The sequence below is a fragment of the Schistocerca serialis genome, chromosome 2, assembly GCF_023864345.2.
Source record: "Schistocerca serialis cubense isolate TAMUIC-IGC-003099 chromosome 2, iqSchSeri2.2, whole genome shotgun sequence".
Classification (NCBI taxonomy): domain Eukaryota; kingdom Metazoa; phylum Arthropoda; class Insecta; order Orthoptera; family Acrididae; genus Schistocerca; species Schistocerca serialis.
The window spans coordinates 1,150,547,081-1,150,560,630 of NC_064639.1; the positions used below are offsets into that span (position 1 = coordinate 1,150,547,081).

At 41.3% G+C, this 13,550-nt stretch overlaps 1 protein-coding gene across 5 annotated transcripts in view; it reads left to right on the plus strand.

The window, feature by feature from the left end:
• Positions 1-6,883: 6,883 nt before the first annotated feature.
• LOC126458609 (UDP-glucosyltransferase 2-like) overlaps positions 6,884-13,550 on the plus strand; it is a 622,880-nt gene continuing 616,213 nt past the window's right edge. For all 5 annotated transcript variants that reach the window (XM_050095772.1, XM_050095774.1, XM_050095771.1 and 2 more), the window contains exon 1: positions 6,884-6,960. In XM_050095772.1, the coding sequence (XP_049951729.1) occupies positions 6,954-6,960 (7 nt within the window). In that variant the 5' untranslated portion in view covers positions 6,884-6,953. The remainder of the gene's footprint in view (positions 6,961-13,550) is intronic.

Here is a 13,550-nt window from a genome sequence, read left to right on the forward strand (position 1 = left end):
CATTGATTATGACAAAACTAACGAAGAGGGAAGTAACACGTCAATATCACAACGAGAAGAATTCATAGTTCTAACTAATGTAAGACTTTCTGCAAATGACCATTTATTCTTGTAGAATCTGTCCAGGGTTCTAATTCTTTGAGCAGTTCGTGATACACTGATACATAGAACGAATATCACTAATGTGTACAGAGTGTAATCATAAGGACACACAAGGAGTTTAGGCTGTACACAGACGAATGTGATGGGGTCGTGAGGCACTGGAAATAAACTGCGTGGCCGAAAGTCATGGGACGGTAGGGTGACACAAGGCGGTCGCCAGCTATTGAAGCCTCTGTGGTACCTGCAACGGTTTGACAATAATTTGGAGACAACAGAAACACAAAACATAACCAAGCCTAATACGGTGTAGGAAAACCGTCGGTCTTCAAAACAGCTTCCAGTCGCCTGGAAATGGATAAAAAGCAGATCTTGTACGGTTTTTAAGGGAATTGTAGAGCATTATTTCTAAAAAAGTAGTTGCAAGTGCAGATAACGATGTGGATAGGTATTGCGCGCTATCCCCTTCACAAGAGAGCACAAAATCTGAGTAACATCTGGAGATCCTGGTGGCCAGGGGATCTGCGACAATTCATCGTCGTGTTCACAAATCCTGTCCTATATACATGGGCCCTGTCGTCTTGGAGCATCAGCTTTGGAGAAGGAACAGTGCACCAATGAATGAATCTGATCGGGCAGAATGGTCACATAATCCTTGAAAGGAACCCTCGCTAGAATTCACCGAACCTCCCTACCCCCTCCCCCAAGCCCCTAAGTTTCAGTCTTGGCAGTAAGCAGCTTGCACAGTAGGCTTGGGTCGACGTATGCCAGAATTAAACTCGGCCAGAAGATGTAAGCAGTGTGAAATGAGACTCATCAGACCAAATGAATTCCTTCCATTACTCCATCGTCGAGGTTTTATGGCTTCAGTTGCGGGAGTTTGCATCACTGATTTGTGTTCCTGGAATTCCAGCTCGCCCGGAAAATTCCCAGCTTATGGAGCTCCCTCCGTCTTGTTTTGGTGCTGACATCGTTCGCGAGGGCAACATTCGCTTCCGCAGTGACTTGTGCAACTGTCGCCATTTTATTTTTCGTCACAACCCTCTTGAATGACCATCCGTCACGATCACTCAATACACACTTTTGCTTGTGCTGTGAATCAAGGGGCGATGTTTTTGCGATTCCCCTGCATGCTGCGTAAGATTTCGGTAGAGAGCCTTTTGAAGCAATAAACATTTCAAATGGTTCAAATGGCTCTGAGCAGTATGGGACTTAACTTCTGAGGTCATCAGTCCCATAGAACTTAGAACTACGTAAACCTAACTAACATAAGGACATCACACACATCCATCCCCGAGGCAGGATTCGAACCTGCGACCGTAGCGAACATTTTAGCTAGCTTGTATACAAAACCCTCATCATACGAGATTGAACAAGTAGACCACGTTCGAATTCGAATTAGCTCCAACATGATGTGCACAAAACTGCAAAAAACACTGTTGACCACGACGGACCCTTGAAACACATTGAGGTCATTGTAACGGTGCCTCTCGAGTTCAAAAGTCACTGTACTACCAGCAGGCTTGGCTACCGACTGCATTTAAGTTCAAGCGTGCATTTCTCGCCTCGCATTCAGAAAGGCGGCGATACGGCTCATAGTAGACCACAGATCGATCCTGATGGCTCTGTGCAGGCGACATGTCTGTTTGTCAAACAATTGTGGTCACATTGTCCGTAGATTTATGCCTCTGGAAACATGTATCTGGGATACAATTTAGTATTGGAGGGCAGCGTGGAGGGTAAAAATCGTAGAGGGAGACCAAGAGATGAATACACTAAGCAGATTCAGAAGGATGTAGGTTGCGGTAGGTACTGGGAGATGAAGAGGCTTGCACAGGATAGAGTAGGATGGAGAGCTGCATCAAACCAGTCTCAGGACTGAAGACCACAACAACAACAATGAATATTAAAACATAAAGTTCTTGTATGCAAGCGAGCCTGTGCACCTACGGTGTCGACAAACTTTCTGTTCTTGCTTTATTTCCTTTGCTTGTGTTTTGTGTGGTCCTTGCTACAAAACTGAAATTTTTACTCCCGAATAGGAATGTTTGATAACGTGGAATGGCTGCAAGCAAGAAAGCATTATCCTGATTTCAACGGTACATCTCAGTTGTATGATAATTACAAGATTTCATTAATGTGGTTGAGGAAAGATAACAATCATTTGCCTATCTTTTAGTTGTAACACGGTCGGTAAAGACTCACATAGCCCAAGAATAATTTGATTTTCCTTCCTGTTTAACAATATACTCTCACTTCGATGAGACATATCTGATGAAGAATACTTGTTACACTACATGCATTGAACACGGCTGGTGCTGTACGTTTTGTACTGTCATGTATTTTTTATTTAGTTTTGGTGACATTTATCATTTTACCCACGGTTTAAGAGTTGGACTAACATTCAGAGTGAAAGGATATCAGCAGCAAGGATATGGGATGATGACATTTCTGTCCCCAGTAAAAGTGAAGAACAACTATTGGACATGTTGAATGATGTGAACAGGTTAATGAGAACAGAAAGAAAGATAGATGAATCTAATGAAGACTTGCAGCAATGAAAATATCGATAAATTTATCATAACAATTAAAGGGTCGCATGAAAGCGGTCGAGAGACTGATGATAAAAAAGGAAATACAGAAAATGCTAATTCATCAGCCGTAATTTGTAGAGAAACCAGACGGCAGTCATATGAGTCGAGGAGCATAAAAGGAAAGCAGTGGTTGAGAAGTGAATGAGTCAGGGTGGCAACTCATCTCTGATGATGTTACTCAATCTGTAAATTGAGCAAGCAGTAAAGAAACCAAAGAAAAATTTGTAGTAGGAACTAAACTTCAGGGAGAAGAAATAAAAACTTTGAGGTTGGCCGTTGGTACTGTAATTCTGTCAGAGACAGCTAAGGACTTGGCAGAGTAGTTGAACGGAATGGACAGTGTCTTGATAGGAGGATGCAACATGAACATCAGCGAAAACAAAACAAGGATAATGGAATACGGCCGAATTAAATCAGGTGACTCTGAGGGAATTACATTATGAAAACAGGCACTTAATGAGGTTTTTCTTTGGGTAGCAAATTAACTGATGAGGCCGAAGCAGAGAGGATATAAAATGAGGGCTGGCATGACAAGATAGGCATTTCTAATGAAGAGAAATTTGTTAACATGGGATATAGATTTGAGTGTTAGGAAGCCTTTTTGTGGAAGTATTTGTCGGAAAGTAGCCATGTATGGAAGTGAAACATGGAAGATAAACAGTCAGACAAGAAGAGAATATAAGCTTTTGAGACCTGCTGCAACAGAATACTACTGGAGAAACAAAAAAAATGTGGCACAACCTGACTAGAAGAAGGGATAGTTCGGTAGGACACATTTTGAGGCAACAGTGTATCATCAATTAGTATTAGAGGTTAGTATCGGGGGCAAAAATCGCAGAGGGAGACTATAAGAGGTATACAGTACGCAGATTCACTAGGATGTAGGTTTTAGTAGTTACTCGATAATGAAGAGGCTTCCTCAGAATAGAGTAGCATCAAACCAGTCTCTGGACTGAAGGCCACAACAACAACAACAACAACAATAATTTGGCTATACACTTTTTCTGTGTAACGTGACACATGAAATAATAATAATAATAAGGTAGCACATGAATGAGATGCTAAAGTCTCGGATATTACAGTGTACAATGGCAAATGGAAACCAGAACTTCTAGAATAAATTTATTCTAAGAGTAACGATCTGTACGCTGATTTGAAACTTCCTGTCAGATTCAAGCTGTGTACCAATCTGGGTCTAGAACCCGCAGTCTTTGCTTTTTACAGGTAAATGATCTCCAATTGAGCTACTCTTGCTTCCTGATTTTTTTTCTGGTGCCGCTCCGGTCTCCTTTCCTGTATAGATTTGGGCTTTCAGTACATATAAAAATTTTCTGTCACAAGAGTCCACATCTTGTCCCATTTTCTCCTGGATTATACACTCCAGGTCGGCCGGATTGACCGAGCGGTTCTAGGCGCTACAGTCTGGAACCGCGCGACCGCTACGGTCGCAGGTTCGAATCCTGCCTCGGGCATGGATGTGTGTGATGTCCTTAGGTTAGTTAGATTTAAGTAGTTCTAAGTTCTAGGGGACTGATGACCTCAGAAGGTAAGTCCCATAGTGCTCAGAGCCTTTTGAACCATATACGCTCCAGGAAGGACTGGAAAGACTTCTACACACTTCTCCCAGATACTACGAACTGCCGCAAGTTTATCTGTACGACGTCTCTCTTCCCTTATGAATTTCTTGAATTTCTTATCAAATCGTAACACACGCGAATTTTCGTAGAATGTTTCAAGGAACATGTTTGCCTGAAGTATGTTCCTTCCAGTATCCTTATCCCGCAAACTTCTTATAGCTTCCCCATATTATAGACATACCCCTGCAAGGAGTAAGTGTTTTAAGCATACGTAAAAAATATTAGAAGAGATAGGGGATCCAGTATTAGAATCGGAATTTAAAAGAGCTTTGGGGGACTTACGGCCAAATAAGGCAGAAGGGATACATGACATTCCATCAGAATTTCTAAAATCATTGGGGGAAGTGGCAACAAAACGACTATTCACGTTGGTGTGTAGAATATATGAGTCTGGCTATATACCATCTGACTTTCGGAAAAGCATCATCCACACAATTCCGAAGACGGCAAGAGCTGACAAGTGCGAGAATTATCGCACAATCCGCTTAACAGCTCATGCATCGAAGCTGCTTACAAGAATAATATACAGAAGAATGGAAAAGAAAATTGAGAATGCTCTAGGTGACGATCAGTTTCGCTTTAGGAAAAGTAAAGGGACGAGAGAGTCAATTCTGACGTTACGGCTAATAATGGAAGCAAGGCTAAAGAAAAATCAAGACACTTTCACAGGGTTTGTCGACCTGGAAAAAGCGTTCGACAATATAAAATGGTGCAAGCTGTTCGAGATTCTGGAAAAAGTAGGGGTAAGCTATAGGGAGAGACGGGTCATATACGATATGTACAACAACCAAGAGGGAATAATAAGAGTGGACGATCAAGAACGAAGTGCTCGTATTAAGAAGGGTGTAAGACAAGGCTGTAGCCTTTCGCCCCTACTCTTCAATCTGTACATCGAGGAAGCAATGATGGAAATAAAAGAAAGGTTCAGTAGTGGAATTAAAATACAAGGTGAAAGGATATCAATGATACGATTCGCTGATGACATTGCTATCCTGAGTGAAAGTGAAGAAGAATTAAATGATCTGCTGAACGGAATGAACAGTCTAATGAGTACACAGTATGGTTTGAGAGTAAATCGGAGAAAGACGAAGGTAATGAGAAGTAGCAGAAATGAGAATAGCGAGAAACTTAACATCAGGATTGATGGTCACGAAGTCAATGAAGTTAAGGAATTCTGCTACCTAGGCAGTAAAATAACCAATGACAGACGAAGCAAGGAGGACATCAAAAGAAGACTCGCTATGGCAAAAAAGGCATTTCTGGCCAAGAGAAGTCTACTAATATCAAATACTGGCCTTAATTTGAGGAAGAAATTTCTGAGGATGTACGTCTGGAGTACAGCATTGTATGGTAGTGAAACATGGACTGTGGGAAAACCGGAACAGAAGAGAATCGAAGCATTTGAGATGTGGTGCTATAGACGAATGTTGAAAATTAGGTGGACTGATAAGGTAAGGAATGAGGAGGTTCTACGCAGAATCGGAGAGGAAAGGAATATGTGGAAAACACTGATAAGGAGAAGGGACAGGATGATAGGACATCTGCTAAGACGTGAGGGAATGACTTCCATGGTACTTGAGGGAGCTGTAGAGGGCAAAAACTGTAGAGGAAGACAGAGATTGGAATACGTCAAGCAAATAATTGAGGACGTAGGTTGCAAGTGCTACTCTGAGATGAAGAGGTTAGCACAGGAAAGGAATTCGTGGCGGGCCGCATCAAACCAGTCAGTAGACTGATGACAAAAAAAAAAATCATCAGTGTTTGTCCATTGTTGACCATAAACCCGTCGTCACTCAATATTTGACATCTCTGTTATTTCACTCCGAAGCGATGTACAAAATACCACTTCAGATGAACTTTTTACATCACTCATTCTGCTGCCTGTATACTTGGTAACTCCCGGGGTACTCTTGACGACGTTCGGAGTATGATGTTGATTTGTTGGGTGTTGAGAGTAAATATGACTAATGAGTGTCATTACTGCTAAAACGTATAACAGGCAGTTAGAGAGTATTTGACGTTACAGTAATTTTATTAATGTCGCGTCACCATGACCCGAATGTTACTTACTTAACTACCGAAGTTTATGACTAAATGGCGTAAAATATTTTAAAACTTTTTTAAACACACACTGTCCTTGCATTTCCAGACAAAGTCATCAAATTTGGTTAAGTTGTATTGATATTTAAATAATAAGTAACGAATTTATAAGTATTTCGGGTAATATATACCCGAACAGGAAAGCAGGGTAAAGACTGTACTACACGGTCCCCAGCCAGCGAAGCAGAGGGCGCTAAGCTGGTACCTAATAACAGCGCAATGAAGTTGTCTCACTGTTTTGCTTTCACACGCTCAACAGAATGAAGTGAAATATCGACGAGCTTATCAGTCACGTTGCGTCACGCGATAGTGGCAGCCGTATCAGACACGTAGATAACGGAGACTTACATAAAATCCTCTGCCGCTCTGCCTCTGGCGCAGTCGCTTGCCTCTGTCGTCACCAAGGACGTGCATGTGACGTCATCTGCAGCAGAAATAGCGGAGCAGCAGGCAGAGTGAGTCAGTGCTGCCGCGCAGCTTGCGAGAGAGGTTCAGCGCGCTGTAACGGCTATCTTCCGCTACGATGGCCGGTAAGTACCACGTTACGGCACTGCTATGTTTTCCATGTGAGAATAGGACATCGCTGTAGTGTAGCTTTATGTTAAGTAGAACGGAGTGTTTCACGGTTGCATAGCCTACAAACAACCACGTAGTTTATGAGAAACAGGAACGAAATGCCTTTAAGATATCAGTCTGGGTAACTAAAGATTAATAATGCTCTATAATTCTAATTTGTGTCAAAGAAGCGGACCAGTCATCGTCGTTCAGGTAATTTCATCAAGCAAAGGTTCTATTATTAGCTTGATTGCATCATATTTCAGTGGGATAAAAGATGTGTTCGTTTATGTGAAGTGCACCGCAAAAGATTGGTGCGACCATTGACCATATAGCCGTGAAATATTTGTTGCTTTCCTCCAAAGGGTATCTAAAAACAGGAGTCGTTTGTTTAGAAGATTTGACAACTTTTAGTGGTCATACTGCACTTGTACAACATAATACGAAGGCCGTCTGTGTACTGGTAACATCGATTTTCATATTGTAATTACTGTTAAATATGAATGCGAAAGCAAAGACTAACGTTGCATGTAAATTGTATTCAGTGATTGGGTTCAATGCAAAAGAGTGTAATAAGGCGAAAATGCACAGTCAAATGTTTGGTATCGGTAATGAATGAATAACTGCTACTATCTTCACTGAAAAGTGAAAGGTGATGATATTATTAAGAACTATTTTCTCGGGGCTTATCGGTGTGCCCCTGTGTTTCGACCTCGGATGTGTAGTGTCACAGGTTTCAACATAGTCAAACCACCTAGTGAAACAGCACGAACATTTTACTGCGAGCTTGCTCCTGTGCCAATAGGAGGAGTCGTGTGTGAAAGCTGACACGAGGGAGGAATGAGAGATGCTGTAAATATCCGTCTTCGCTTAGTATATTCAATTACGGCGAAGGCCTTCCCAGTTGGGATCACATAAATGCTCACACGTCTGCGGTATTTTCTCCCACTACTACATACCTTTCTCCATTTTGAATACTGTAGATCATGGCTTAACAACTGGCCGGTTTTGAGCGCGAGTACTCGCGTCTGCTCAGGCACGTGCTCGCGAGCAGGTGCAAGGTCGTGGAGTTGGGAGGGAGGGGCGGGAGGGAATGCGCGCGCACGTTTGAATCGGGCCGCAGCGTGCCTATTGGGATTTCCGCAGTATGAAAGCTGTGAGTACCCTTGGAAAGGCATTCACCTATCTTTGTATTAAATGATCAACTTATGAGACCTATTCTTTGAAAGACATTTGTTTTATATAATTTACGTAACTGTAAAGATGCGCATCTAGCACGGACGCTAATACATCGCTTGCGTAGCCAGGGAAACATTTTAACAGAAGCTGAAGTGACGTTCCGCTTCGATCTAAATAAAAGATGACAGTAAAAAAACTTTCGTAGATCTTCAGATTTTAATGTACTTCTGCTTGTAATGTGAAAACTTAAAGATGGTCGACTTTAAGCTAGAAAAGTGAGCGGTCTTGCCAGCGTGCAGACAACATTATTAATTAATAAAATTCGAGTAATTAATGTTCGAAACTGTAAATCGGCAAGTTATTGTTATGAAGGTGTTGGACAGTGCAAGAATTGTCTTTAACGAAAGAGAAAAGTAATGACTGTAATTTGTGACAAAAACGTAAACCAAGGAGACAGCACAGGACAGGCTGAAATCTGATCGCACCATACAGTTACAAAAGTACTTATGTAAGTTATATTGTTTATAAATAAGCCCTAATTTGCTAGTGACAATTGTTTGAATATATTTAGTGTTTACCAGATTTATTATCCTGTTCTTTTCCTTTATACTTTTTAAACCTCCATGCCATATTATTTTTTTAAATGTCAAACAGCCTCTACTACAGCAGAGAATACTGCGGCATCCTGGTCTTGTACAGAAGGCCGCCCCTTGTCCTCTATACAACTCATAGCTGCCCCATTTATTAAAGATTTCATTTGCAAATGCAATTTTTTTTTACTGTTCATTGTTAAAGGTTCCTTAGGTAATTATGAAATTCATACTGATTACGTAAAGAAATCCGGGTTGTTCTTATCCAAATAATAAAAGCCTTTGCGGAACCAAAAACTAGCCGCCTCCTGACAACGATCTGGAGCCGACGAGCAAAGCAAAGCTGTGCCAAACTGGGAACACGACATTCTAGTATGAAACACAGATTTAAATTGAAAGAATTGAAATATATTTAACCTAATAATTTTTTTTATCATACTAGACTGTGTAACGTTTAAAGTACTACGATCAGCTCTAACAGTCACTTCGCTGGTTAAGAATCATCTCAAGTCGCCGTTGTGTAACCCCAACCATGCTTTCGCTTTTCAACCCCCATTGGGAGGAATTGTATTTGTTTACAGAAAAAGATGGTGTTGCAAAATGTTAAGTATATCACAAAACGCTGAATTCTTTTAGGAAATCTTTTTTGCAGCGACATTATATGTCGTACCACGCGAAAGACACATCATATGTCGTACCACGCGAAAGGCTACGGAAGTGGAAAATGTGATGGACCAGATCGTGCACAGGAAGTTATTAAACTTAAAAGGAAGCTATCCGAAGAAGATCCGGACGACGAAGAAAAATCAACTGAGGCAGCTCTCAGAGTGAGTTACAAAATTGCTTTGCTTTTAGCAAAATCCCTGCGCCCCTTCAGTGATGGCGATTTAATAAAAGAATGTTTGGTAGTTGCAGCGGAACATTTGTGTCCATCTCAAATTGAACAGTTTCGGATTGTGCCATTATCTAACATGACCATTATGCGTCGCATACAGGACATGGCAGACGATGTCCAGAGCCGGCTTGCAAATATCTGTAAAGATTTTATGGCGTATTCTCTAGCTCTGGACGAAAGCGTTGATATCACTGGAACACCGCAGCTTGCCATATTTATTAGAGGTGTTAATAGAGATCTTCAGGTGCGGGAGGAGCTCCTCGGTGTAGTAGCCATAAAGAACACTACAACCGGAGGTGATATTTTAAGTAGTGTTGAAGAAAGTGTTGAAAATATAGGATTGTCGTGGAATTCTTTTGTTTCAGTGTCTACAGACGGAGCACCAGCGATGACAGGGAAAAAATTACGTTTCGTTGCGCTGTTGAAGGAGATAATGAAAAAACTGACCGTGCCGAATGAAATAAGGGGCGTTCACTGTGTGATCCACCAGGAAAACTTATGTGCAAAGAGTATCACTCTAAAAAATGTGATGAGAGTTGTTGTTCGTACAGCCAATTATAGCCGGTCGAAGTGGCCGTGCGGTTCTAGGCGCTGCAGTCTGGAACCGCGAGACCGCTACGGTCGCATGTTCGAATCCTGCCTTTGGCATGGATGTGTGTGATGTCCTTAGGTTAGTTAGGTTTAACTAGTTCTAAGTTCTAGGGGACTGATGACCTCAGAAGTTGAGTCCCTTAGTGCTCAGAGCCATTTGAACCAACCAATTATATAAAGAAGCAAGGGCTACAACACAGGCAATTTAAAAGCTTTCTTGACGATGTAGAAAGCCAGTATAGTAGCCTGCCTTATTACAGCGAGGTCCGCTGGCTTACTCGTGGCGAATTATTAAATCCATTTTTTTGCCTATTAGATGAGATAAATATGTTCATGAAAGTAACGTGTTCCTGAATTGAAAGTGCCTTCATGGAAATGTGATCTCGCGTTCTTAGTATATTTAACTAGCCATCTGAATGCTTTGAACATTTCACTACAAGGTAAAGCTCTGCTAATTACTCATTTCATAGATCGAATACGAGCTTTTAAAATGAAATTCACACTTTGGGTGAGTCAACTGGAAACAGGAAATCTTGCTCATTTTCCTAAATTATCATCCATGCAAGATGTTCACAAAGACTGTGAACGTTATTCACATAGTTGAGTTGCCCTTAAGGAAGAATTTCATCAACGGTTTCAAGATCTGACAGCTCTAGACAGTGAATTTGATCTGTTCTCCTCTCCATATTCAGCGATTATTGAAGAGATTCGTCCTGAGCTGCAATTAGAAATTACTGACCTGCAGTGCGACAGAGAATACAGAGACAAATTTCAGAACAAGAAAAACATTTTGTAATTCTAAGACACTTCCCTCAGGATAGATTTCCTCGTTTGCACAAACTGGCGTCTACAATAATATCAGTGTTCTGTTCCACGTATGTTTGTGAACAACTGTTCTCTGCAATGAAATGTAACAAGATGCGCCTGAGAAACGCATTGTATGATCGAAATTTAAACTGCACGCTGCGCCTACAATGCACAAGAACAATTACTCCGATCATAGACGCAATTGTAAAGGGCAAGAAGTACAAGATAACCGAGAATCCCCCACCTCAGTGACCTTTTATTGTGTAACAGTTCACAAATTAATACGGATGTAGAGGCATACACTAAGCTAATAAAATTGTGTGGCACGTGTACATTCTCCTTTATTTGTTTCATTTGTCGCAGTAATAATTCGTGAGTGATATCCCTGCAGGTGGCCGCGGATTTACATTGACTGGCGGCAGCTGTTGTGTGCCCCACGTGACTCTCCCCACTCTCCGCTCTGATCCGGTAGTGGGGGTGGCGTGCTCGCGCCTTGCTGCTCACAGCTGGTTCCGCGAGCACGTGTTGTGAAACCCTGCTGTATATCTATGAAAGAAATCTCTCATATTTACCTTCGTATGGGGAGACAGGAGAGTCATTTAGTTGTTACAGCCTACTAGCAGATAGAACGTTTGACATGTGACACTGTTGTTGTTTTTAAAATGTTAAACAATGACAGCCTAGAAATTATGCGAATGGTTTGTTTACAGTAAGCGTTTAAAGAAATGGGGTTCTGAAAAATAAAGAAATATTCCCTTAAATGTTATTTTACGATATTTGTAAAGGCGTAAGTCGATTCGTTTAATTTTTGATGATCACCTTCAGAAAACTTTTTAAGCTGGTTTGCTTTCGACAACGACTAACCTAGTGGTCAACTAAAGACGACTGCTCTTGCAAAAATATCGATATCGCATGTTATAAGACTGAAGAGTATCGGAATCTGATTTAAAGTAAGACAGATGTATCGAAGGTTTCATTACATTGTATTGTTGAGGTATGTTATTTTTGCAGCGTATTCTGCGCATCTTAAGCGAAGATGGCAAATAGGCTGGTGTTGAATGGTGTAAGGAAACGTAGCCATGTCAATACCTGAATATTTTCATACAAGTGTTTGTTTATTCTGAGATTAATCGACACCAGCAACGGCATTTCATCTTCGGAGCGCTTCCAGGAAAACCATCACTCATTTCTTTTGTTACGCCGGACACGGTGCGACAAATACTTTATGGTATCGAAAAGCGTTAATGCTGAATTGCCCAGAATCAGTTTTCACTCTGCAGCGTACTGTGTGAACTTGCTGGAACCTTCCTGAACTTTTCCTTTCTGGAGGAAATGTTCTGCCAAGTAAGTGATCTTTATTTCCGATTCTGCTTCTATATTTTTTTGTACGTGTGTGTGTGGGAGGGGAGGGCAAGGGAGGGAATGTCTCCTACCTCCCATTTAGCCCGTTCTTACTCATGCCGAAGGTACCTTCTTGGAGTGGCATTCTTCGCCTTTGTACATTTTACGAACGAAGAAATAAAAGATGTCTTTAACATAGGACCAACTGTTCTTCAAAAGTAAGATCAATTCTTCGTTTTATAACTAAAATCAGTTTAATCAACGAAGTTTTGTGAATACGTGGGAACCACAGCAATCTTTGACCGCAGATTCCTTTTATTCAGTTTAGTAAGCGGAATCGTTGTAAGTATCATCAGATTGATTTATCTCGTTAAACAGAGCAAAAACAGCAAATAAAATAGACAGCCGTTGTTGGTATCCACACGTAACATAAAAACAGAATACAACTGCGTTGAACACTCATGGCCCGTGACGCAGGTCCCCCGTCGGCACACTACATATAAGAAATCTGCAATCGAAGAATGCTTCGGTTCCCACGTACTCTCTATGTATCACTTCCGTCTTCAAGGTGACTACGTCAACCCTCTTGACGCGTTTTGAGTCGCTCAACCTTAGCTAGCAAAAGTGTTGCCTTTCCTTACGACATGGTTCTCATGGCATTCCTCTTCCTATCTGAAATATTCTTTGTTCTAGGTATTCCTTTAAGAAATTATTTTTTACCCAAAGATGTGCAGTGCAGGACCAAGAGATAATCCAGCTATGAACACCCTGTCTTGGATATTGTATAGAAAACGCACATTACTAGAGATTGTCGCGGATGGGTTCTGTTAATATGGCTCACTACTGCGGTGTACCGTTTGGTAGGTTTTCTTCACTGTTCCAGATGGTGACGTAAATCGTTTGTCTCCACTGGTTTGGTGTCTAGTGAGTTATTTGACCAAATTTTCGATACTCTACTTGAAACGGCTTCGGTTGTTAAATTGTTTTGTGTGCGCTCGCATTTGGTAATTGCTTGATGCAAGTAATGAGTAAGATCAACTACAATATCCAGAATCTAGGAAAATACTTAGCTAACTTCTTGTACCAGAAGAGACTAGCCACAAAATCTGGAAGAATAACATATGGAGCGGTAAATCTGAATACATGCATACATGGCGCTGTA